Raw genomic sequence first — 26,770 nt, 5'->3', positions numbered from 1 at the left:
CAGATTATCACACAGGCGTTTGCACGGCAGGGTCAACAAAGGATACATAAACTGGGATCAAAAATCGCCCCTGACATTTTTAATATACTGTATAATTTCTTCCCTCGGGGCCCCCATTATTAGTGAGATAATGATCATTTTGACAAAGAAAAACCCTAAACAAGTTAGACAGGCCCACTGGGATGAAAATGGACCAGCCTATATGTAATTTGCCCGAAACGTCAGTCCACCCATGACACACGTACTCTAACAGTGTTCTCGTATCCTGCGTTTGGAGAGCGACGGTGTGCACACTTTTGTTTCAGCCCAGCACTAACAAACCTAATTTAACAAACCAATAAAAAACTAAAACATTTGCTGAAAGAGTTGTGTTAGTGCTGGGTTGGAGCAAAGCCCTGCATACATACAGTACTGCAGCTCTCCAGGACCAGGACTGGGAGAAGTGAAGAACGTTGCTGTTGAATGTGGATTATTATGGCATCTCCATTGGGTCTCGGCCTGAATGTCACTTTTACATATCTCCATATGTACTGTGCCGCTCCACTGTTGCATAACTGAAGCTGATATAGGGGACTGCAGTTGCAGAGCGGTAGTTGCTTGGGCCTGGTACGCTTCACACATACACGCATGCTCTCTAGATGTTATCAGGACTTTGTCTTTTCTTCTAGGACACTAAATAAATGAATGAACCCCTTTGTTTTCCGTTGACTTAGAAACAGACTACGCTGCTGATTATAATTCCTCTCCATGCAGCTCTTCTCCAGGAACATGTTTGTCTGCAGTATATCTGTAGTTCACAGGTCAAGGAGTAAGGAGCTCACAGATTGTGAGTTGCAGGTAAATATTTTTACTAAGAATATTAGTATATTAGTAATTTACTAAACAGGTCTCTCCAAATCTCCCAACAATGCTATTTCTACTGTAAATTTTAGATGAATGTTATACTTTTTCAGCCATTCCGGAACCTGAGACCAGAAACAGGCTACCTGAGGGCAATACCAGAACAAAATGGTATATTGATTCTGTATCCTCTCAACAAAATATGCAGAGCTGAGATGATTGTATGCCCCAAATATTCAACATTTTGTTGGTGGCAAGAATTCTCTTCAATAATTTTAGCTGAAAAGCACGAAGTCTTGAATCTTGCATCATTTTATATATAAACTCATATACTCTGTGCCATGAAATCGGTATGTCAAATGAAAAACTATCCCAGTCCCCCTCTCCCCCTCCGTACCTCTCTTCCTCTGTCCTCCCCATCCCTCACTTTCAGCTGAACTATGGTATCAGACTGATGGACAGTTTCTCTTCTTCCTCTGCCCCCTCTCCTCCATTTCTCACCCTCCTTCCCTCTGCCCCTCCCCTCCTCCATTTCTCCCCTCCTTCCCTCTGCCCCTCCCTCCTCCATTTCTCCCCCTCCTTCCCTCTGCCCCTCCCTCCACCATTTCGCCCCCTCCTTCCCTCTGCCCCTCCCCTCCCCATTTCTCCCCTCCTTCCCTCTGCCCCCTCCTTCCGTCTGCCTCCCCTCCTCCATTTCTCCCTCCTTCCCTCTCCTCCCACGCCCTTCCATTTCTCCCCTCCTTCCCTCTCTCCCACCCCCTCCTCCATTTCTCCCCTCCTTCCCTCTCCTCCCACCCCCTCCTCCATTTCTCCCCCTACTTCCCTCTGCCCCCTCCTCCATTTCTCCCCTCCTTCCCTCTCCTCCCACCCCTCCTCCATTTCTTCCCTCCTTCCCTCTGCCCCCTCCTCCATTTCTCCCCCTCCTCTGAACTGTGTTATCGTAGCGTGTAGAGTTAATTGAATCTAAAGGTAATTGTGTGTCTTAGCAGAGCCTTCCTCCGCTGGGGAACAGTAGATTAACTACTGAAACTAGATCCATCACACAGATAGAGGAGAGATAAATGTGTTGGAACTTACACACAGCACTGCCACACACACTTACCCCACCAGACATACCACAAGGTGTCTTTTCACAGTCCCCATGTCCAGAACAAATGATAGGAAACCTACATTATTATACAGAGCCATGAGTGCATGGAACTCCCTTCTGTACGGTCTGTACTGTATGTACTATCTGTATTGTCTGTTTTGTTTGTAATGTCTTATGTGTCAGACCCCAGTAAGACTAGCTGTCTCCATTGGGGTCGGCTAATGGGGATTGCAACAAATCAAACCTATCAGTTTAGTAGGTACTGCATAGGGAAATGCTGCCTATTACTTATCACCTGATCCAAATGATTACCGAAACAAGATGATCTATTATGTTGATAATAGTAGAAAATAACAGTGCTAACATGTTGCCCTTGGTGTCGTACCTTGGCATTCATATTTTCCAACACATGGAAATATACACACCAGCCCAGACGTACCTTGGCCATGGCCTGTGAGTTGGTGAGTGTCTCTGAGAGGCGTGGGTAGGTGTAGGAGTTGTAGGGGTGTGTCTGAGGGGGACTCTTAAAGACCCCGCTGGCCCTGTAGGGCACGTTGGGCTCCTGGAGGCCAGAGCCCGACCTGGAGCGCTGTCTGATGGCCGGCGTGGGGCTGTTCTGCCTCACATACGACGACTTGGGCCTCTTCTCGTACTCATCTCTGGACACGCCGCTGTAGCTCCACTCGCTGTCCGGGTAGTTGATTTGCTCGCTGTGCAGCGAGGTGCGGGACGGCGTCCCCACCATTGACGCATCCCGGTAGTCCTGACTGGACGAGCCACCTACAGACGCCCGGTAGTACCCCCCTGTCGTGGACCCGGCAGACCCCCCTGCGCTGCCCACCCCGGACCCAGATCCCACCTCGTCGGCCGAGCGCGCCCCCGCCACCTTGCTCTCCAGGTAGGTGTGGTAGTCCGGAGGCAGCTTGGCGTAATCAGCCTTCTGAGGCATGGCGTCGGGGTAGAAGGGGACGCGGGTGGCGTGGGTGAGGTGGCCGTTCTGTTTGGGGAAGCGGTAGTGTCTCCCCACGGCCCAGTCCCCATCTGGAGCGAAGCCTTTACCGTCCTTCCTGTAGGGCTCCAGAGAGAAGTCCCTACTGGGGGTGTCCAGGTCACAGGAGTACCGGGAGTAATAGTGGCTGAAGCCGTTCTCCTCGTTGGGGTGGGGGTGTTGGGGGTGGTGGGAGGCGGGTTTGGGGGCCCCAGCCTGGTGGGAGCCCGTAGGGCTTTCTTTACGTAGGGAGTTGGAACGTGTCACAGATATGCTGTCGAACTCCTCCAGGAGACCATTGATGGACGCATCCTTCGGGGGACGGTTCCCTCGAACTATGGTCTGTGGAACAGACAGTAAACACACAGTTAATGTACTGTAGCTACAGGGAGGGCACCATAGAAATATAATGGAATGGGAAGGTCCATTCTAGTCATTCTATTTCTATAGAAGGAACTACCTACCCATGCACTGTAGATGGATAACATGTAACCATGATGACACACTCTTGTCTTCAAATGAATATATCTGTACTATCAATGGAAACATCAATCATACTTTTTCCATTGAGTAATATTCCATTGAGGTGCTGTGTTGCAGGTTTTAGCATTTTTCATCATGAATCTTGTTCTGGAGGCAGCTCTGCAGATTGGTCACTAGCTGGCACAGCCACAAAGTCATCAAATCTGATTTGAACCCTAACCCAAACAACACTACTAACCCTAATGCTTAACCTTACACTCTTAGAAAAAAAGGGTTCCAAAAGAGCTCTGTGGCTGTCCCCATAGGAGAACCCTTTTTGGTTCCAGGTAGAACCATTTTTGATTCCAAGTAAAAGCCAAATAACCCTTTTTGGTTCTAGATAGCGCATTAAAAAAAAAAGAAGAAAAAAAGTGTAACCTTATTAAATTAATACAACAAAGCACATTTGTACAATTTTGACGTTTGAAGGTGAAATCACTGAGTTCTGCCTCCAGGACAAGACTCATGACAATAAACATGAACCTGCTGCTGGGTATCACATTTGATGTTATAAAATGAAAACCAGAGAGAAGTGAATGCCTCGGTCTACCCCCTGTCAGTGTGAGTTCTTTAATACAGCCCCCTGTCAGTGTGAGTTCTTTAATACAGCCCCTGTCAGTGTGAGTTCTTTAATACAGCCCCCTGTCAGTGTGACTTCTTTAATACAGCCCCCTGTCAGTGTGACTTCTTTAATACAGCCCCCTGTCAGTGTGACTTCTTTAATACAGCCCCCTGTCAGTGTGACTTCTTTAATACTACAGCCCCCTGTCAGTGTGACTTCTTTAATACAGCCCCCTGTCAGTGTGACTTCTTTAATACAGCCCCCTGTCAGTGTGAGTTCTTTAATACAGCCCCATGTCAGTGTGAGTTCTTTAATACAGCCCCCTGTCAGTGTGACTTCTTTAATACAGCCCCCTGTCAGTGTGACTTCTTTAATACAGCCCCCTGTCAGTGTGACTTCTTTAATACAACCCCCTGCCCGTGTGACTTCTTTAATACAACCCCCTGCCCGTGTGACTTCTTTAATACAACCCCCTGTCAGTGTGACTTCTTTAATACAACCCCCTGCCCGTGTGACTTCTTTAATACAACCCCCTGTCAGTGTGACTTCTTTAATACAACCCCCTGCCCGTGTGACTTCTTTAATACAGCCCCCTGCCAGTGTGACTTCTTTAATACAGCCCCCTGTCAGTGTGACTTCTTTAATACAGCCCCCTGTCAGTGTGAGTTCTTTAATACAGCCCCCTGTCAGTGTGACTTCTTTAATACAACCCCCTGTCGGTGTGACTTCTTTAATACAGCCCCCTGTCAGTGTGAGTTCTTTAATACAGCCCCCTGTCAGTGTGAGTTCTTTAATACAGCCCCCTGCCCATGTGACTTCTTTAATACAGCCCCCTGTCAGTGTGACTTCTTTAATACAGCCCCCTGTCAGTGTGACTTCTTTAATACAGCCCCCTGTCAGTGTGACTTCTTTAATACAGCCCCCTGTCAGTGTGACTTCTTTAATACAACCCCCTGTCAGTGTGACTTCTTTAATACAACCCCCCTGTCGGTGTGACTTCTTTAATACAACCCCCCTGTCGGTGTGACTTCTTTAATACAGCCCCCTGTCAGCGTGACTTCTTTAATTACAGCCCCCTGTCAGTGTGACTTCTTTAATACAGCCCCCTGTCAGTGTGACTTCTTTAATACAGCCCCTGTCAGTGTGACTTCTTTAATACAGCCCCCTGTCAGTGTGACTTCTTTAATACAGCCCCCTGTCAGTGTGACTTCTTTAATACAGCCCCCTGTCAGTGTGACTTCTTTAATACAACCCCCTGTCAGTGTGAGTTCTTTAATACAGCCCCCTGTCAGTGTGACTTCTTTAATACAGCCCCCTGTCAGTGTGACTTCTTTAATACAGCCCCCTGTCAGTGTGAGTTCTTTAATACAACCCCCTGTCAGTGTGAGTTCTTTAATACAGCCCCCTGTCAGTGTGAGTTCTTTAATACAGCCCCTGTCAGTGTGAGTTCTTTAATACAGCCCCCTGTCAGTGTGACTTCTTTAATACAGCCCCCTGTCAGTGTGACTTCTTTAATACAGCCCCCTGTCAGTGTGACTTCTTTAATACAGCCCCCTGTCAGTGTGACTTCTTTAATACTACAGCCCCCTGTCAGTGTGACTTCTTTAATACAGCCCCCTGTCAGTGTGACTTCTTTAATACAGCCCCCTGTCAGTGTGAGTTCTTTAATACAGCCCCCTGTCAGTGTGACTTCTTTAATACAGCCCCCTGTCAGTGTGACTTATTTAATACAGCCCCCTGTCAGTGTGACTTCTTTAATACAGCCCCCTGTCAGTGTGACTTCTTTAATACAAGCCCCTGCCCGTGTGACTTCTTTAATACAACCCCCTGCCCGTGTGACTTCTTTAATACAACCCCTGTCAGTGTGACTTCTTTAATACAACCCCCTGCCCGTGTGACTTCTTTAATACAACCCCTGTCAGTGTGACTTCTTTAATACAACCCCTGCCCGTGTGACTTCTTTAATACAGCCCCTGCCAGTGTGACTTCTTTAATACAGCCCCTGTCAGTGTGACTTCTTTAATACAGCCCCTGTCAGTGTGAGTTCTTTAATACAGCCCCCTGTCAGTGTGACTTCTTTAATACAACCCCTGTCGGTGTGACTTCTTTAATACAGCCCCTGTCAGTGTGAGTTCTTTAATACAGCCCCTGTCAGTGTGAGTTCTTTAATACAGCCCCCTGCCCGTGTGACTTCTTTAATACAGCCCCCTGTCAGTGTGACTTCTTTAATACAGCCCCCTGTCAGTGTGACTTCTTTAATACAGCCCCCTGTCAGTGTGACTTCTTTAATACAGCCCCCTGTCAGTGTGACTTCTTTAATACAACCCCCTGTCAGTGTGACTTCTTTAATACAACCCCCCTGTCGGTGTGACTTCTTTAATACAACCCCCCTGTCGGTGTGACTTCTTTAATACAACCCCCCTGTCAGTGTGACTTCTTTAATACAACCCCCTGTCAGTGTGACTTCTTTAATACAGCCCCCTGTCAGCGTGACTTCTTTAATACAGCCCCCTGTCAGTGTGACTTCTTTAATACAGCCCCCTGTCAGTGTGACTTCTTTAATACAGCCCCCTGTCAGTGTGACTTCTTTAATACAACCCCCTGTCAGTGTGACTTCTTTAATACAGCCCCCTGTCAGTGTGACTTATTTAATACAGCCCCCTGTCAGTGTGACTTCTTTAATACAACCCCCTGTCAGTGTGACTTCTTTAATACAGCCCCCTGTCAGTGTGACTTCTTTAATACAGCCCCCTGTCGGTGTGAGTTCTTTAATACAGCCCCCTGTCAGTGTGACTTCTTTAATACAGCCCCCTGTGAGTGTGACTTCTTTAATACAGCCCTCTGTCAGTGTGACTTCTTTAATACAGCCCCCTGTGAGTGTGACTTCTTTAATACAACCCCCTGTCAGTGTGACTTCTTTAATACAGCCCCCTGCCGGTGTGAGTTCTTTAATACAACCCCCTGTCGGTGTGAGTTCTTTATTATACAGCCAGAATGGATGGAGAATGGTTGAAAAGAGCTACCCTGAAATGTGAGAAGAGGAGAAAGCTGAGGTATACTGAGAGAGACTAGGTTATGTCCCATTTCTTTCCCAAAAGACAAGCTTCAATATCGGTGGGAGGAACTGATCAGGGCACATCCATTAACGTGATATTGGGTGCACTGCACTTACACCCCGCTTTTACACAGGCATGCACACACACAGTCATACACACACACACAGTCATACACACACAGTCATACACACACACAGGCATGCACACACACAGGCATGCACACACACAGTCATACACACACACAGTCATACACACACACAGTCATACACACACACACAGTCATACACACACACACAGTCATGCACACACACAGTCATACACACACAGTCATACACACACAGGCATGCACACACACAGTCATACACACACAGTCATACACACACAGTCATTCACACACACACAGTCATACATACATACACACACACACACACACACACACACACACACACACACACACACACACAGGCATGCACACACACAGGCATACACACACACACAGGCATACACACACACACAGTCATACACACACACAGTCATGCACACACACAGTCATGCACACACACAGTCATGCACACACACCGTCATGCACACACACCGTCATGCACAAACACCGTCATGCACACACACACAGTCACACACACACACAGTCATACACACACAGTCATACACACACAGTCATACATACACACAGTCATACACACACACAGGCATACACACACAGTCATACACACACACAGTCATGCACACACACAGTCATGCACACACACAGTTATGCACACACACAGTCATGCACACACACAGTCATACACACACAGTCACACACACAGTCATACACACACACACAGGCATGCACACACACAGTCTTACACACACATGCATGAACACACACAGTCATACACACACAGTCATACACACACAGTCATACACACCCACACAGTCATACACACACACAGTCATACACACACAGTCATGCACACACACAGGCATACACACGCACAGTCATACACACGCACAGTCATACACACACACAGGCATACACACACACAGTCATACACACACACAGTCATACACACACAGTCATGCACACACACAGTCATGCACACACACAGTCATACACACACACAGTCATGCACACACACAGTCATGCACACACACAGTCATGCACACACACAGGCATACACACAGTCATACACACACATAGTCACACACAGTCATACACACACACAGTCACACACAGTCATACACACACGCACCAACACCAACTGCTGCTTAAAACTCCTAATGCAGCTGAAACAACAGCAGCATTGCTCATTCCCCCGCTACCCACGGTAAGCTCTTTACATGGCTGCATCCTGAGTCAGAGAGGGGTTGGGGTGTGTGTGCAAAGCAGATATCCCTGAGGGGAATCTAAGCACTTTGTGTCTCCAGAGGATCAACATAAAGTAAAAATGTTCTTTCTGTCGGTCTGTCTGTCTGTCTGGCTTTAATTTATGGATTTCACATGCATGGGCAGGGGCGCTGCCACGGGTGGGCCTGGCTCCCCAGTGGGTGGGCCTATGTCCTGCCAGCCAATCAGAATGAGTTTTCCCCCACAAAATAGCTTTATTACAGACAGAAACACACCTCAGCACTACCCCCCTGGGCTGGCGTGGTTACACGTGGTCTGCAGTTGTGAGGCCGGGTTGGACATACTGCCAAATTGTCTAAAATGATGTTGGGGGGAGTTTATGATAGAGAAATGAACATTCAATTCTCTGGCAACACCTCTGGTGGACATTCCTGCAGTCACCATGCCAATTGCACGCTCCCCAAAACTTGAGACATCGTGTTGTGTGACAAAACTGCACATTTCTAGAGTGGCCTTTTATTGTCCCCAGCACAAGTTGCACCTGTGTAATGATCATGCTGTTTAATCAGCTTCTTGATATGCCACACCTGTCAGGTGGATGGATTATCTTATCTAACATGGATGTAAACAAATTTGTACACAAAATTGGAGAGAAATAATATTTTTGTGCATATGGAACATTTCTGGGATTTTATATTTCAGCTCATGAAACATGGGACCGACACTTTAGAAGTTGGGTTCATATTCCTTTCAGTACTGTCCAGGGACACAGTGTGTTATGGTAAAGTGGTGGATTGTGCTCCTGCCACGGAGAAATGCAAGCTGGAGCTGACAAACGACTTATGCCAATACACATGGTACTTGACACACTATCAATACTTATCAATAGTGTTTTTATCAGGAGTTAGCAACATTGTGTCAAGTTCGTCGTAACGATGAGACCAATTTGAATACAATACAATTGAATACAAATATACAATTTGAATAATAATATGCGTGATTTGAATATATTCTTTATTTGCACGAAGAACATGAAGAACACTAAACAAACGTGCCGCTAATATATACGAGTGCTGACATGCAACTACACAGACAATAACCCACAAAACCAAAATGGAAAATGGCATCCTAAATAGGATACCCAATCAGAGACAACGATAAACAGCTGTCTCTGATCGGGAACCAATTCAAGCCACCATAGACCTACATTTACCTAGACAATACCAAACCCCAATAGATATACAAAAAAACCTAGACAAGTCTAAACACCCATACCACCCTCGCCACACCCTGACCGAACCAAAATAATAAAGAAAACAAAGATAACTAAGGTCAGGGCGTGACACATTGCTCTTGACGATCCACAGGGTTTTGCATGTTTTTCTGTTCAAGCCCAGTGCCACCACACCTGATTCTACTACTCAGGTGTTCATCGAGACCTCAGCTGTTCATCGAGACCTCAGCTGTTCATCGAGACCTCAGCTGTTCATCGGAACCATGAATAGTAGAATCAGGTGTGGTAGAACTGGGCTTGAACAAAAAAGGCTGCATAAACCTGTAGCTTGTCAAGAGCAATTGTGGTCATCCCTGAATTGTATTTAAAAAGTATCTCTGATGAATGTACATTTGGTTGTACATTTTATATTTAGTGATAACTCACTTTTGTTAACAGGTAATGTAGTACTAGGCCTTTCTTCAGTAAACTTTAAGGTACATCTTTACGTACTGTAAATAGTTAATGGGTACATGTTGATTATTTGTGTATTTTCCAGGAGCTTGCTTGATTGTCTTAAGAGAGATCATGTATATTTTTCCAGTTTACTCCATATTGGTTTAAATGGGTTTCTGTTTTTTCACTTCCCTGTGGAAAATCCGCTGTTAATATTAAATAAATACTAACAACTACATTATTTCTGTTGCCTTTTTTTTCCACTTAACTTTTTTATGGCTGCAGGGGCAGTATTGAGTAGCTTGGATGAAAAGGTGCCCATTGTAAACGGCCAGCTCCTCAGTCTCAGTTGCTAATATATGCATATTATTATTAGTATTGGATAGAAAACACTCTGAAGTTTCTAAAACTGTTTGAATTATGTCTGTGAGTATAACAGAACTCATATAGCAGGCAAAAACCTGAGAAATTCCACTTCCTGTTTTTTTTCTGGGGTGGCAGATCTTCAACCAAGCTCTCATTGAAATTACAGCGAGATATGGATGTGTTTTCACTTCCTATGCCTTCCACTAGATGTAAACAGTCAATAGAACTTTGTCTGATGACTCTAATGTGAAGGGGGGTCGAATGAGACAGGAAATAGTCACCACTGCCACAAGTTGACCATACTTTCACCATGCTCGTTCACAGGGGAAGCACCTGCGTTCCACCCGTCATCTGAAGTCATTCTAATTCTCCGGTTGGAATGTTATTCAAGATATATGTAAACAACATTGATTGATTCAGTACATCGTTTGACATGTTTCTACTGACTGTTACAGAACTTTTGGACATTTCGTCACGTTATAGTGGACGCGCTTTGTGACTTTGGAATTGTTTACCAAACGCGCTAACCAAAGTAGCTAATTGGACATAAATAACGGACATTTTCAAACAAATCAAGCATTTATTGTGGACCTGGAATTCCTATGACTGCATTCTGATGAAGTTCATCAAAGGTAAGGAAACATTTATCATGTATTTTCTGGTTTCTGTTGACTCCAACATGGCGGCTAATTTGGCTTCTGTTCGGAGCGCCGTCTCAAATTATTGCATGTGTTGCTTTTTCCGTAAACTTAAAAAAAAATCTGACACAGAGGTTGCATTAAGGAGAGGTATATCTATAATTCCATGTGTATAACTTGTATTATCATCTACATTTATGATGAGTATTTCTGTTGAAACGATGTGGCTATGCAAAATCACTTGATGTTTTTGGAACTAGTGAATCTAACTAGCCAATGTAAACTCAGATTTTTTTATATAAATATTAACTTTATCAAACAAAACATGCATGTATTGTGTAACATGAAGTCCTATGAGTGTCATCTGTTGAAGAGAATTCAAGGTTAGTGATGAATTTTATCTTTATTTCTGCTTTTTGTGAATGCTATATTTCGCTGGAAAATGGCTGTGCTTATTGTGGTTTGGTGGAGACCTAACATAATCGTTTGTAGTGCTTTCGCTAAAAAGCCTATTTGAAAGCAGACACTTTGGTGTGATTAACAGCAGGATTACCTTTAAAATTATATAAAACACATGTATGTTTTAGGAATTGTAATTATGAGGTGGTTTGAATTTGGCGCCCTCTATTTTCACTGGTAATTGTCATATCGATCCCGGTATTGGGATTGCAGCCATATTAACTTTTACTGCCGTTATGCTGTATTAGAATGTTGTATAATAATGTGGCATATGCCTTCCGGGGGTAAGACATTTGGAAATTAAAAACAAAAAAACAATGTTTTAGTTGAGAAGTAGGCGTTAGTCTAAAGCTGAAAAAGAAAGGAAATTCAGGAGCACCACAATGCCAACTTCACCCCTTCTCTACCAAGGTTCTCCAGCACACAGCTTTGACCTACTACAGTAGCTATGAAGTATGTTACGTACGCCTCTTGGGGGAGGGAACCTTAACACCCCGCTATATCTCAACTCCCCGTGGAGTGAAAAATGTATGTGATCGTATGTGCGGGGGAAGGACGACAGAGACAAAGAAAAATAATGTTTACAGGGAATTTATTATTCCTAACATACGGTACCAATACCAACATTGCTCCTGTAGTAGGTCAAAGCTGTGTGCTGAAAAACCTTGATAGAGTACAGGTGGAATAGGCATTGTGGTGCTTATGTGAATTTCCTCTCTTTTTCAGCTTCAGACCAATGCCTACTTTTCACTTAAAACATGTGTGTATATGTTTGTATACTTCTGTTGAAGTCGGAAGTTAACATACACTTTAGCCAAATACATTTAAACTCTGTTTTTCACAATTCCTGACATTTAATCCTAGTAAAAAAAATCCCAGTCTTAGGTCAGTTAGGATCACCACTTTATTTTAAGAATGTGAAATGTCAGAATAGTATAGAGAATGATTTATTTCAGCTTTTATTTCTTTCATCACATTCCCAGTGAGTCAGAAGTTTACATACACTCAATTAGTATTTGGTAGCATTGGTTTAACTTGGGTCAAATATTTCAGATAGCCTTCCATAAGCTTCCCACAATAAGTTGGGTGGATTTTGGCCCATTCCTCCTGACAGAGCTGGTGTAACTGAGTCAGGTTTGTAAGCCTCCTTGCTCGCACATGCTTTTTCAATTCTGCCCAGAAATGTTCTATAGGATTGAGGTCGGGGCTTTGTGATGGCCTCTCCAATACCTTTGACTTTGTTGTCCTTAAGCCATTTTGCCAAAGCTTTGGAAGTATGTTTGGGGTCATTGTCCATTTGGAAGACCCATTTGCGACCAAGCTTTAACATCCTGACTGATGTCTTGAGATTTGGCTTCAATATATCCACATAATTTTCCTGCCTCAATGATGCCATCTATTTTGTGAAGTGCCCCTCCCTCCAATCCCTCCTGCAGCAAAAAAAAAATTACAACATGATGCTGCCACCCCTGTGCTTCATGGTTGGGATGGTATTTTTCAGCTTGCAAGCCTCCCCCTTTTTCCTCCAAACATAATGATGGTCATTATAGCCAAACAGTTATATTTTTGTTTCATTAGACCAGAGGACATTTCTCCAAAAAGTACAATCTTTGTCCCCATGTGCAGTTACAAACCGTAGTCTGGCTTTTTTATGGCGGTTTTGGAGCAGTGGCTTCTTCCTTGTTGAGGGGCCTTTCAGGTTATGTCGATATAGGACTCGTTTTACTGTGGATATAGATACTTTTGTACCTGTTTCCTCCAGCATCTTCACAAGGTCCTTTGCTGTTGGTCTGGGATTGAGTTGCACTTTTCGCACCAAAGTACGTTCATCTCTATGAGACAGAACGCGTCTCCTTCCTGAGCGGTATGACAGCTGCGTGGTCCCATGGTGTTTATACTTGCATACTATTGTTTGTACAGATGAACGTGGTACCTTCAGGTGTTTGGAAATTGCTCCCAAGGATGAACCAGACTTGTGGAGCTCTACAATGTTGTTTCTGAGGTCTTGACTGATTTCTTTAGATTTTCCCATGATGTCAAGCAAAGAGGCACTGAGTTTGAAGGTAGGCCTTGAAATACATCCAAAGGTACACCTCCAAATGATTCAAATGATGTCAATTAGCCTATCAGAAGCTTCTAAAGCCATTGCATTCTTTTCTGGAATTTTCCAAGCTGTTTAAAGGCACAGTCAACCTAGTGTATGTAAACTTCTGACCCGCTGGATTGTGACCTTGAATTATAAGTGAAATAAATCTGTCTGTAAACAATCGTTGGAAAAATATATATATATAAATATATATAAATATATTCTATAGTTAATGCATTGTGCCTTGTTCCTACTGTACAGTATAACTGTATTCAGGAGTTTATACATGTAACTGTGCAGCATCAATACATCAACAGATACACACGACAGACAGCCCTCTCCCCTGTCTGTCACCTAATTGCTACATAGTACATACTGTACTGTATGTCATCTACTGTCACATAAGTCCCAGACTGTAGGAAACATTTGTTGATCGAGACATGTCCTCAGAAATGCTCTAGTAAACACAACCTTGCACCAACAACCATTTGTGGTTTGAGTTGTGGACTCTCTACCCCTTTCCCCCTCTCTCTGGTGTTCCTCTCTCTTCCAGCCACCTTGCTACCCCATTCCCACACCTCTGACCCTGCTCCCCCTCTCACCCTGTCTTACACCCTCTCACCCTCTCTTCTACGCCTCTCACCCTCCATTCCACTCCTCTCACCCTCTCTTCTACCCCTCTCACCCTCCATTCCACCCTCCATTCCACCCCTCTCATCCTCTCTTCCCCGCTCTCATCCTCTCTTCCACCCTTTCACCCTCTCTTCCACCCTCCATTCCACCCCTCTCACCCTCTTTTCCACCCCTCTCACCTTCTCTTCCACCCCTCTCACCTTCTCTTCCACCCCTCTCACCTTCTCTTCCACCCCTCTCACCCCTCTCACCTTCTCTTCCACCCTCTCACCCTCTCTTCCACCCTCTCATCCACACTCCATTCCACCCCTCTCACCCTCTCTTCCACCCTCTCACCCTCCATTCCACCCTCCATTCGACCCCTCTCACCCTCTTTTCCACCCTCTCACACGCTCACCCTCCATTCCACCCCTCTCATCCTCTCTTCCACCCCTCTCACCCTCCATTCCACTCCTCTCACCCTCTCTTCCATCCTCTCACCATCCATTCCACCCTCCATTCCACCCCTCTCACCCTCTTTTCCACCCTCTCACACGCTCATCCTCCATTTCACCCCTCTCGCCCTCTCTTCCACCCCTCTCATCCTCTCTTCCACCCCTCTCACCCTTCATTCCACTCCTCTCACCCTCTCTTCCACCCTCCCACCCTCTCTTCCACCCTCTCACCTTCTCTTCCACCCCTCTCACCTTCTCTTCCACCTCTCTCACCCTCCATTCCACCCCTCACCATCCATTTCACCTCTCTCACCCTCTCTTTCACCCTCTCACCCTCCATTCCACCCCTCTCTTCCACCCACCTCACCCTGTCTTCCACCCCTCTCACCCTCTCTTCCACCCCTCTCACCCTCTCTTCCACCCCTCTCACATTCTTCCATCCCTCTCACCTTCTCTTCCACCCTCTCACCTTCTCTTCCACCCTCTCATCCTCTCTTCCACCCTCTCACCCTCTCTTCCACCCTCTCGTCCACCCTCCATTCCACCCCTCTCACCCTCTCTTCCACCCTCTCACCCTCCATTCCACCCTCCATTCGACCCCTCTGACCCTCTTTTCCACCCTCTCACACGCTCACCCTTCATTCCACTCCTCTCACCCTCTCTTCCACCCTCCCACCCTCTCTTCCACCCTCTCACCTTCTCTTCCACCCCTTTCTCCTTCTCTTCCACCTCTCTCACCCTCCATTCCACCCCTCACCGTCCATTCCACCTCTCTCACCCTCTCTTTCACCCTCTCACCCTCCATTCCACCCCTCTCTTCCACCCACCTCACCCTGTCTTCCACCCCTCTCACCCTCTCTTCCACCCCTCTCACATTCTCTTCCATCCCTCTCACCTTCTCTTCCACCCTCTCACCTTCTCTTCCACCCTCTCATCCTCTCTTCCACCCCTCTCATCTTCTCTTCCACCCCTCTCACCCTCTATTCCATCCCTCTCACCTTCTCTTCCACCCTCTCATCCTCTCTTTCACCCCTCTCACCTTCTCTTCCACCCTTCTCTTCCACCCCTCTCACCTTCTCTTCCACCCCTCTCACCTTCTCTTCCACCCCTCTCCCCCTTTCCTGCTTCAGGGAAAAAAGCTGTGGGGACTCAGCAGTGCAATGAACTGGAACTCAAATCAAATCAAATGTATTTGTCACATACACATGGTTAGCAGATGTTAATGCGAGTGTAGCGAAATGCTTGTGCTTCTAGTTCCGACAATGCAGTAATAACCAACGAGTAATCTAACTAACAATTCCAAAACTACTACCTTATCCACACAAGTGTAAAGGGATAAAGAATATGTACATAAAGATATATGAATGAGTGATGGTACAGAGCGGCATAGGCAAGATGCAGTAGATGGTATCGAGTACAGTATATACATATGAGATGAGTAGTGTAGGGTATGTAAACAAAGTGGCATAGTTTAAAGTGGCTAGTGATACATGTATTACATAAAGATGCAGTAGATGATATAGAGTACAGTATATACGTATACATATGAGATGAATAATGTAGGGTATGTAAACATTATATTAAGTAGCATTGTTTAAAGTGGCTAGTGATATAGTTGACATAATTTCCCATCAATTCCCATTATTAAAGTGGCTGGAGTTGAGTCAGTGTGTTGGCAGCAGCCACTCAATGTTAGTGGTGGCTGTTTAACAGTCTGATGGCCTTGAGATAGAAGCTGTTTTTCAGTCTTTCGGTCCCAGCTTTGATGCACCTGTACTGACCTCGCCTTCTGGATGATAGCGGGGTGAACAGGCAGTGGCTCAGGTGGTTGATGTCCTTGATGATCTTTATGGCCTTCCTGTGACATCGGGTGGTGTAGGTGTCCTGGAGGGCAGGTAGTTTGCCCCCGGTAATGCGTTGTACAGACCTCACTACCCTCTGGAGAGACTTACGGTTGTGGGCGGAGCAGTTGCTGTACCAGGCGGTGATACGGCCCGACAGGATGCTCTTGATTTTTTATTTTATTTGACCTTTATTTAACTAGGCAAGTCAGTTAAGAACAAATTCTTATTTTCAATGACGGCCTAGGAACAGTGTGTTAACTGCCTGTTCAGAGGCAGAACGACAGATTTGTACCTTGTCAGCTCGGGGGTTTGAACTTGCAACCTTCCGGTTACTAGTCCAACGCTCTAACCACTAGGCTACCCTGCATCTGTAGAAGTTTGTGAGTGCTTTTGGTGACAAGCTGAATTTTTTCAGCCTCCTGAGGTTGAAGAGGCGCTGCTGCGCCTTCTTCACGATGCTGTCTGTGTGGGTGGACCAATTCAGTTTGTCTGTGATGTGTACGCCGAGGAACTTAAAACTTACTACCCTCTCCACTACTGTCCCATCGATGTGGATAGGGGGGTGTTCCCTCTGCTGTTTCCTGAAGTCCACAATCATCTCCTTAGTTTTGTTGACGTTGAGTGTGGGGTTATTTTCCTGACACCACACTCCGAGGGCCCTCACCTCCTCCCTGTAGGCCGTCTCGTCGTTGTTGGTAATCAAGCCTACCACTGTAGTGTCGTCCGCAAACTTGATGATTGAGTTGGAGGAGTGTGTGGCCACGCAGTCGTGGGTGAACAGGGAGTACAGGAGAGGGCTCAGAACGCACCCTTGTGGGGCCCCAGTGTTGAGGATCCAGTGTTGGAGATGTTGTTACCTACCCTCACCACCTGGGGGTGGCCCGTCAGGAAATCCAGTACCCAGTTGCACAGGGCGGGGTCGAGACCCAGGGTCTCGAGCTTGATGACGAGTTTGGAGGGTACTATGGTGTTAAATGCTGAGCTGTGAGCTGAGCTGAGATGAACAGCATTCTCACCTGATGGTGAGTTGACGCTGCTCTTATATTCAGTAGTTCTTCTCGACTGTATGTAATGAAACCTAAGATGACCTGGGGTACCAATGTAAGAAATAACACGTAAGAAAACAAAAAACTGCATAATTTCCTAGGAACGCGAAGCAAGGCGGCCATCTCTGTCAGCGCCGAACTCAAAGTGAAACAACTATAAAACACAAACCTGAGAGGACGGAGAGGCTGTGGAGAGGAGGACATTAATATAGGTGGATTGGATAGGTTTAAGCAATACAGTGATAATTCCACCTTGCCAGTTAGAGGGAAAGGTGGAGCTTTTACCAAATTGTTTATACCTATCTGATCCTTTCAGATCGACTTGAGCTAGGGCTATAGGGGTAGAGGATAGAGGTTGTTTCTGGACAGCCCTGTTATCAATCTATCATGTTTTGAAACACTAGAATCAATTTGTTTTCAACTGAAGAGATTAATTGTAATTCAAATTCAGGAATATAAATGTATTTTATTTTCTAGAAGGCCATCAAATGCAGATAAATCAGCTTTGACAACGTGTTCAACATGAACACATCATTTCTCACTAAATCAATAGGGAGGGAGCTCTGGAGAGTGTAAGTTATTTAATAAAATATCAAACCTGTTTGGTCTAAAATCAATAACCTGCCTCTGTCTGTGTCTGTCTCGGTCTCTGTCTGTCTCTTTTGATTCTGTCTGTATGTGTCTGTCTGTCTGTGTCTGTCTCGGTCTCTCTCTGTCTGTCTGTCTGTCTGTCTGTCTGTCTGTCTGTCTGTCTGTCTGTCTGTCTGTCTGTCTGTCTGTCTGTCTGTCTGTCTGTCTGTCTGTCTGTCTGTCTGTCTCTCTCGCTCTGTATCTGTTTGTCTGTCTCTCTCTCTCTGTATCTCTCTCGCTCTGTCTGTCTGTCTGTCTGTCTGTCTGTCTGTCTGTCTGTCTGTCTGTCTGTCTGTCTGTCTGTCTGTCTGTCTGTCTGTCTGTCCGTCTGTCCAAGGTAAGCACTGGTAGAGAGGAAGAAGGAGAGAAGGAGGCCAGAGGGTAGGGCAGGAGGGGCAGAGGAGATCTAATCTTTATGCTGGTGTATGTCTGTCTGCTCAGTGTACATACTGGCAGAGAAGAAGGAGAAGGTAGGGCAGGGCGAGAAAAGGGAAGGAAGAGGATAATTGAGGAGAGAAGTGGAGGCAATGAGGAGAGAGGAGCAGACAGGGATGGGGGGAGCCCAAGAGAGGTGAGGTAGTGAGGGGAGGACAGGGGATGGGGGAGCCCAAGAGAGGTGAGGTAGTGAGGGGAGGACAGGGGATGGGGGAGCCCAAGAGAGGTGAGGTAGTGAGGGGAGGACAGGGGATGGGGGAGCCCAAGAAAGGTGAGGTAGTGAGGGGAGGACAGGGGATGGGGGAGCACACGAAGGTGAGGTAGTGAGGGGAGGACAGGGGATGGGGGAGCCCAAGAGAGATGAGGTAGTTAGGGGGATGGGAGACCCCAAGAGGGTAGTTAGGGAGGATAGGGGATGGGGGAGTCCAAGAGAGGTGAGGTAGTTAGGGAGAACATGGCATGGGGGAACCCCAGAGAGATTAGGTAGTTAGGGAGGATAGGGGATGGGGGAGCCCAAGAGACATGAGGTAGTTAGGGGGATAGGGGATGGGGAGCCCAAGAGAGATGAGGTGGTTAGGGGAGGTAGGGGATGGGGGAGCCCAAGAGAGATGAGGTAGTTAGGGGAGGATAGGGGACAGGGGAGTTCAAGAGGGAGGTAGTTAGGGAGAACAGGGCATGGGGGGAGCCCAAGAGAGGTGAGGTAGTTAGGGAGGATAGGGGATGGGGGAGCCCAAGAGAGATGAGGTAGTTAGGGGGGGATAGGGGATGGGGGAGCCCAAGAGAGTTGAGGTGGTTAGGGGAGGTAGGGGATGGGGGAGCCCAAGAGAGATGAGGTAGTTAGGGGAGGATAGGGGACAGGGGGAGTTCAAGAGAGGTGAGGTAGTTAGGGGAGAACAGGGCATGGGGGGAGCCCAAGAGAGGTGAGGTAGTTAGGGAGGATAGGGGACAGGGGGAGTTCAAGAGAGGCGAGGTAGTTAGGGGAGAACAGGGCATGGGGGAGCCCAAGAGAGATGAGGTAGTTAGGGGAGGATAGGGCATGGGGGAACCCAAGAGAGGTGAGGTAGTTAGGGAGGATAGGGGATGGGGGGAACCCAAGAGAGATGAGGTAGTTAGGGGAGGATAGGGGATGGGGGGAACCCAAGAGAGGTGAGGTAGTTAGGGGAGGATAGGGGATGGGGGAACCCAAGAGAGGTGAGGTAGTTAGGGAGGATAGGGGATGGGGGAACCCAAGATAGATGAGGTAGTTAGGGAGGATAGGGGATGGGGGAACCCAAGAGAGATGAGGTAGTTAGGGAGGATAGGGGATGGGGGAACCCAAGAGAGGTGAGGTAGTTAGGGGAGGATAGGGGATGGGGGGAACCCAAGAGAGGTGAGGTAGTTAGGGAGGATAGGGGATGGGGGGAACCCAAGAGAGATGAGGTAGTTAGGGAGGATAGGGGATGGGGGAGCCCAAGAGAGATGAGGTAGTTAGGGAGAACAGGGCATGGGGGAGCCCAAGAGAGATGAGGTAGTTAGGGGAGAACAGGGCATGGGGGAGCCCAAGAGAGATGAGGTAGTTAGGGAGAACAGGGCATGGGGGAGCCCAAGAGAGATGAGGTAGTTAGGGGAGAATAGGGCATGGGGGAGCCCAAGAGAGATGAGGTAGTTAGGGAGAACAGGGCATGGGGGAGCCCAAGAGAGATGAGGTAGTTAGGGAGAACAGGGCATGGGGGAGCCCAAGAGAGATGAGGTAGTTAGGGGAGAATAGGGCATGGGGGAGCCCAAGAGAGATGAGGTAGTTAGGGAGAGCAGGGCATGGGGGAGCCCAAGAGAGGTGAGGTAGTTAGGGAGAACAGGGCATGGGGGAGCCCAAGAGAGATGAGGTAGTTAGGGGAGAATAGGGCATGGGGGAGCCCAAGAGAGGTGAGGTAGTTAGGGAGAACAAGGCATGGGGGAGCCCAAGAGAGGTGAGGTAGTTAGGGAGAACAGGGCATGGGGGAGCCCAAGAGAGGTGAGGTAGTTAGGGGAGAACAGGGCATGGGGGAGCCCAAGAGAGGTGAGGTAGTTAGGGAGAACAGGGCATGGGGGAACCCAAGAGAGGTGAGGTAGTTAGGGAGAACAGGGCATGGGGGAACCCAAGAGAGGTGAGGTAGTTAGGGAGAACAGGGCATGGGGGAACCCAAGAGAGGTGAGGTAGTTAGGGGAGAACAGGGCATGGGGGAACCCAAGAGAGGTGAGGTAGTTAGGGAGAACAGGGCATGGGGGAACCCAAGAGAGGTGAGGTAGTTAGGGAGAACAGGGCATGGGGGAGCCCAAGAGAGGTGAGGTAGTTAGGGAGAACAGGGCATGGGGGGAACCCAAGAGAGGTGAGGTAGTTAGGGGAGAACAGGGCATGGGGGAACCAAGAGAGGTGAGGTAGTTAGGGGAGAACAGGGCATGGGGAACCCAAGAGAGGTGAGGTAGTTAGGGAGAACAGGGGACAGGGGGAGTTCAAGAGAGGCGAGGTAGTTAGGGGAGAACAGGGCATGGGGGAGCCCAAGAGAGATGAGGTAGTTAGGGAGGATAGGGCATGGGGGAACCCAAGAGAGGTGAGGTAGTTAGGGAGGATAGGGGATGGGGGGAACCCAAGAGAGATGAGGTAGTTAGGGGGAGGATAGGGGATGGGGGAACCCAAGAGAGGTGAGGTAGTTAGGGAGGATAGGGGATGGGGGGAACCCAAGAGAGGTGAGGTAGTTAGGGGAGGATAGGGGATGGGGGAACCCAAGAGAGATGAGGTAGTTAGGGAGGATAGGGGATGGGGGAACCCAAGAGAGATGAGGTAGTTAGGGAGGATAGGGGATGGGGGAACCCAAGAGAGGTGAGGTAGTTAGGGAGGATAGGGGATGGGGGAACCCAAGAGAGGTGAGGTAGTTAGGGAGGATAGGGGATGGGGGAACCCAAGAGAGATGAGGTAGTTAGGGAGGATAGGGGATGGGGGAGCCCAAGATAGATGAGGTAGTTAGGGGAGAACAGGGCATGGGGGAGCCCAAGAGAGATGAGGTAGTTAGGGAGAACAGGGCATGGGGGAGCCCAAGAGAGATGAGGTAGTTAGGGGAGAACAGGGCATGGGGGAGCCCAAGAGAGATGAGGTAGTTAGGGAGAATAGGGCATGGGGGAGCCCAAGAGAGATGAGGTAGTTAGGGAGAACAGGGCATGGGGGGAGCCCAAGAGAGATGAGGTAGTTAGGGAGAACAGGGCATGGGGGAGCCCAAGAGAGATGAGGTAGTTAGGGAGAATAGGGCATGGGGGAGCCCAAGAGAGATGAGGTAGTTAGGGAGAGCAGGGCATGGGGGAGCCCAAGAGAGGTGAGGTAGTTAGGGAGAACAGGGCATGGGGGAGCCCAAGAGAGATGAGGTAGTTAGGGGAGAATAGGGCATGGGGGAGCCCAAGAGAGATGAGGTAGTTAGGGGAGAACAAGGCATGGGGGGAGCCCAAGAGAGGTGAGGTAGTTAGGGAGAACAGGGCATGGGGGAGCCCAAGAGAGGTGAGGTAGTTAGGGAGAACAGGGCATGGGGGAACCCAAGAGAGGTGAGGTAGTTAGGGGAGAACAGGGCATGGGGGAACCCAAGAGAGGTGAGGTAGTTAGGGAGAACAGGGCATGGGGGATCCCAAGAGAGGTGAGGTAGTTAGGGAGAACAGGGCATGGGGGGAACCCAAGAGAGGTGAGGTAGTTAGGGGAGAACAGGGCATGGGGGAACCCAAGAGAGGTGAGGTAGTTAGGGGAGAACAGGGCATGGGGGAACCCAAGAGAGGTGAGGTAGTTAGGGAGAACAGGGCATGGGGGGAGCCCAAGAGAGGTGAGGTAGTTAGGGAGAACAGGGCATGGGGGAACCCAAGAGAGGTGAGGTAGTTAGGGGAGAACAGGGCATGGGGGGAACCCAAGAGAGGTGAGGTAGTTAGGGGAGAACAGGGCATGGGGGGAGCCCAAGAGAGGTGAGGTAGTTAGGGGAGAACAGGGCATGGGGGGAGCCCAAGAGAGATGAGGTAGTTAGGGGAGAACAGGGCATGGGGGAACCCAAGAGAGATGAGGTAGTTAGGGAGAACAGGGCATGGGGGAACCCAAGAGAGGTGAGGTAGTTAGGGGAGGATAGGGGATGGGGGAACCCAAGAGAGGTGAGGTAGTTAGGGAGAACAGGGCATGGGGGAGCCCAAGAGAGGTGAGGTAGTTAGGGAGGATAGGGGATGGGGGAACCCAAGAGAGATGAGGTAGTTAGGGAGGATAGGGGATGGGAGAGCCCAAGAGAGATGAGGTAGTTAGGGGGATAGAGGATGGGGGAGCCCAAGAGAGATGAGGTAGTTAGGGGGATAGGGGATGGGGCATGGGGGAACCCAAGAGAGATGAGGTAGTTAGGGAGGATAGGGGATGGGAGAGCCCAAGAGAGATGAGGTATTTAGGGGGATGGGAGACCCCAAGAGAGGTAAGGTAGTTAGGGAGGATAGTGGATGGGGGAGCCCAAGAGACATGAGGTAGTTAGGGGGATAGGGGATGGGGAGCCCAAGAGAGATGAGGTGGTTAGCGGGGATATGGGATGGGGAAGCCCAAGAGAGATGAGGTAGTGAGGGGGATAGGGGATGGGGGAGCCCAAGAGAGATGAGGAAGTTAGGGGGATAGGGGATGGGGGAGCCCAAGAGAGATGAGTTAGTTAGGGTGGGATAGGGGACGAGGTGAGCCCAAGAGAGATGAGGTAGTTAGGGAGGATAGGGGACAGGGGAGCCCAAGAGAGGTGAGGTAGTTAGGGGGATAGGGGATGGGGGGAGCCCAAGGGAGATGAGGTAGTTAGGGGAGGGGGGATGAAAAGTGAGGCTCATTGGGAGATAAGGTTGAATTAACCTTGGAGGTAATGAAGGAGGGGAGGGAGGGAAGAGAGGAGAAGGGGGTGGCATAGAAGAAATGAGGGAGAGATGAAAGGGTAAAGGGAGGCGGGTAATTAATGAGGTTGCCCTCTAAGTGACCCTTGACTATAACCCTGTTTTAGAGCCCACGGTTCACTCACCACAGCCTTGGGACCATCACACGAACAGACAGATACATATACACACACACCACCCTCCACTCTCAGGTACACCAATACGGCCCACGCTGTTCCTCTCAACCCTTCTGTCTTTCAGTCTTCATCTCAACGAGAGCTCCTTGTTCTATAACAATTGGAGTAATTCTTGTCATCTACTGGAATCTTGTCATATATCCTAGTGGGTACATACTGACGCAGGTGTGTCCTCCTCCACCCCTTCGTTTCGGTCACAGACTGATGCACTGCACCTACACCCTCACAACACATTCTTAAAGCCCTCCTACTCTCTACTCACATCTTCCTCTTTCTCTCACCGGAAGCATCTCTCTGTGACACCTTACACAGCAGAGAATATACATCCACACACACACATGCACGCACGCAGTGTGATGCTGAAGTGTATTAGCGTATTAGTAAACAATCTGTGGACTGTAATGTAAGTGTATTCGCTCCATTGTTTATGAGATAATGTCAAAAGGCCCTTAAAACCCAGGACAAATAACCCTCTGGCAACACTCCTTCAAGGCTCCCTACTGCATCACTGATCAAAAGAGGGACAAATTATGCCGAAATTATGATTTAAAGGAGCTTTTTAGATAACTAGAGGACAAAGACAATGACACAAAGAGATCGTGGTTAGGAGCAGAACACGTTATGAGCACATCGTGTATAAGTTCAACATCAAAACAGTTCTTGTTCGTTTGCTTAGGGGGTTTAACAAACCTTCCTCCAAAAGTCATTTTCAGACATGATGAAGCATACTTAATGGTGCTCCAGCCCTCTATGCGTTATCGTAATTGTATGTTAAGTAGTGTAATTCAACCCTTGTCTGTCACAACATTCTGTATGCCTACTCAATATCTACCTCTACTGTTCTGTACAGTAGCCTGAGTTCTGCTACTCTAGCTCCCTCTACTGGTCATTGGTGGTGCTGACTGGCTGAATGACTGACAGACGCTCTGACTGACAGTCTGACTGACTTTGTTGGCTAGCTGACTGACTGTCTGACTGACTTCCCGTGCTTGGCCCTCCTACAGTGTGTTGACCATAATAAACGGCTCCCTATCCACCGGATGTATACCAAACTCACTAAAAGTGGCAGTAATAAAGCCTCTCTTGAAAAAGCTAAACCTTAACCCAGAATATATTTTAAAAACTATTGGCCTATATCGAATCTCCCATTCTTTTCAAAAGTTTTAGAAAAAGCTGTTGCACAGCAACTCATTGCTTACCTGAAGACAAACAATGTACAGTGGGGCAAAAAAGTATTTAGTCAGTCACCAATTGTGTAAGTTCTCCCACTTAAAAAGATGAGAGAGGCCTGTAATTTTCATCATAGGTATACTTCAACTATGACAGACAAAATGAGAAACAAAAATCCAGAAAATCACATTGTAGGATTTTTAATGAATTTATTTGCAAATTATGGTGGAAAATAAGTATTTGGTCAATAACAAAAGTTTATCTCAATACTTTGTTATTTACCCTTTGTTGGCAATGACAGAGGTCAAACGTTTTCTGTAAGGTTTTCACACACTGTTGCTGGTATTTTGGCCCATTCCTCCATGCAGATCTCCTCTAGAGCAGTGATGTTTTGGGGCTGTTGCTGGGCAACACGGACTTTCAACTCCATCCGAAGATTTTCTATGGGGTTGAGATCTGGAGACTGGCTAGGCCACTCCAGGACCTTGAAATGCTTCTTACGAAGCCACTCCTTCGTTGCCTGGGCGGTATGTTTGGGATCATTGTCATGCTGAAAGACCCAGCCACATTTCATCTTCAATGCCCTTGCTGATGGAAGGAGATTTCACTCAAAATCTCACAATACATGGCTCCATTCATTCTTTCCTTTACACGGATCAGTCAACCTATTTTGGTTTCATCTGACCATATGACATTCTCCCAATCTTCTTCTGGATCATCCAAATGCTCTCTAGCAAACTTCAGATGGGCCTGGACATGTACTGGCTTAAGCAGGGGGACACATCTGGTAGTGCAGGATTTGAGTCCCTGGCGGCATAGTGTGTTACTGATGGTAGGCTTTGTTACTTTGGTCCCAGCTCTCTGCAGGTCATTCACTAGGCCCCCCCGTGTGGTTCTGGGATTTTTGCTCACCGTTCTTGTGAACTTGCGTGGAGCCCCAGATCGAGGGAGATTATCAGTGGTCTTGTATGTCTTTCATTTCCTAATAATTGCTCCCACAGTTGATTTATTCAAACCAAGCTGCTTACCTATTGCAGATTCAGTCTTCCCAGCCTGGTGCAGGTCTACAATTTTGTTTCTGGTGTCCTTTGACAGCTCTTTGGTCTTGGCCATAGTGGAGTTTGGAGTGTGACTGTTTGAGGTTGTGGACAGGTGTCTTTAATACTGATAACAAGTTCAAACAGGTGCCATTAATACAGGTAACAAGTGGAGGACAGAGGAGCCTCTTAAAGAAGTTACAGGTCTGTGAGAGCCAGAAATCTTGCTTGTTTGTAGGTGACCAAATACTTATTTTCCACCATAATTTGCAAATACATCCATTTAAAAATCCTACAATGTGATTTTCTGGATTTTTTTTCTCATTTTGTCTGTCATAGTTGAAGTGTACCTATGATGAAAATTACAGGCCTCTCTCATCTTTTTAAGTGGGAGAACTTGCACAATTGGTGGCTGACTAAATACTTTTCTGCCTCACTGTATACAAAATGCCTGAGTCTGGTTTTAGACCACATCAGGGCACTGAGACTGCACTTGTGAAGGTGGTAACTGACCTTTAATTGGTGTGCTCCTAGTCCTCAGTGCTGCTTTGAAACCATTGATCACCACATTCTTTTGGAGAGATTGGAAACCAAAATTGGTTTACACAGACAAGTTCTGGCCTGGTTTAGAGCTTATCTTTCGGAAAGATATAAGTTTGTAAATGGTTTGTCCTCTGACAAATCAACTGTAAATTGTGGTGTTCCTCAAGGCTCCGTTTTAGGACCACTATTGATTTCACTTTATATTTTACCTCTTGGTGATGTCATTTGGAAACATAATGTTAACTTCCACTGCTATGCGGATGACACACAGCTGTACATTTCAATGAAACATGGTGAAGCCCCAAAATTGC

The 26,770-nt window shown here is 47.4% G+C and overlaps 1 protein-coding gene across 2 annotated transcripts in view; it reads right to left on the bottom strand.

The window, feature by feature from the left end:
* Positions 1–26,770, bottom strand: part of LOC115123684 (serine/threonine-protein kinase PAK 5-like) — a 156,198-nt gene that overhangs the window by 29,052 nt on the left and 100,376 nt on the right. For both annotated transcript variants that reach the window (XM_065026257.1, XM_065026256.1), the window contains exon 3: positions 2,370–3,260. In XM_065026257.1, the coding sequence (XP_064882329.1) occupies positions 2,370–3,260 (891 nt within the window). The remainder of the gene's footprint in view (positions 1–2,369; positions 3,261–26,770) is intronic.

The sequence above is a fragment of the Oncorhynchus nerka genome, linkage group LG13 (assembly GCF_034236695.1).
Source record: "Oncorhynchus nerka isolate Pitt River linkage group LG13, Oner_Uvic_2.0, whole genome shotgun sequence".
Lineage (NCBI taxonomy): Eukaryota > Metazoa > Chordata > Actinopteri > Salmoniformes > Salmonidae > Oncorhynchus > Oncorhynchus nerka.
Note: the sequence above shows the minus strand (reverse complement) of the source record. Positions and strands in the feature narration are given on the sequence as shown.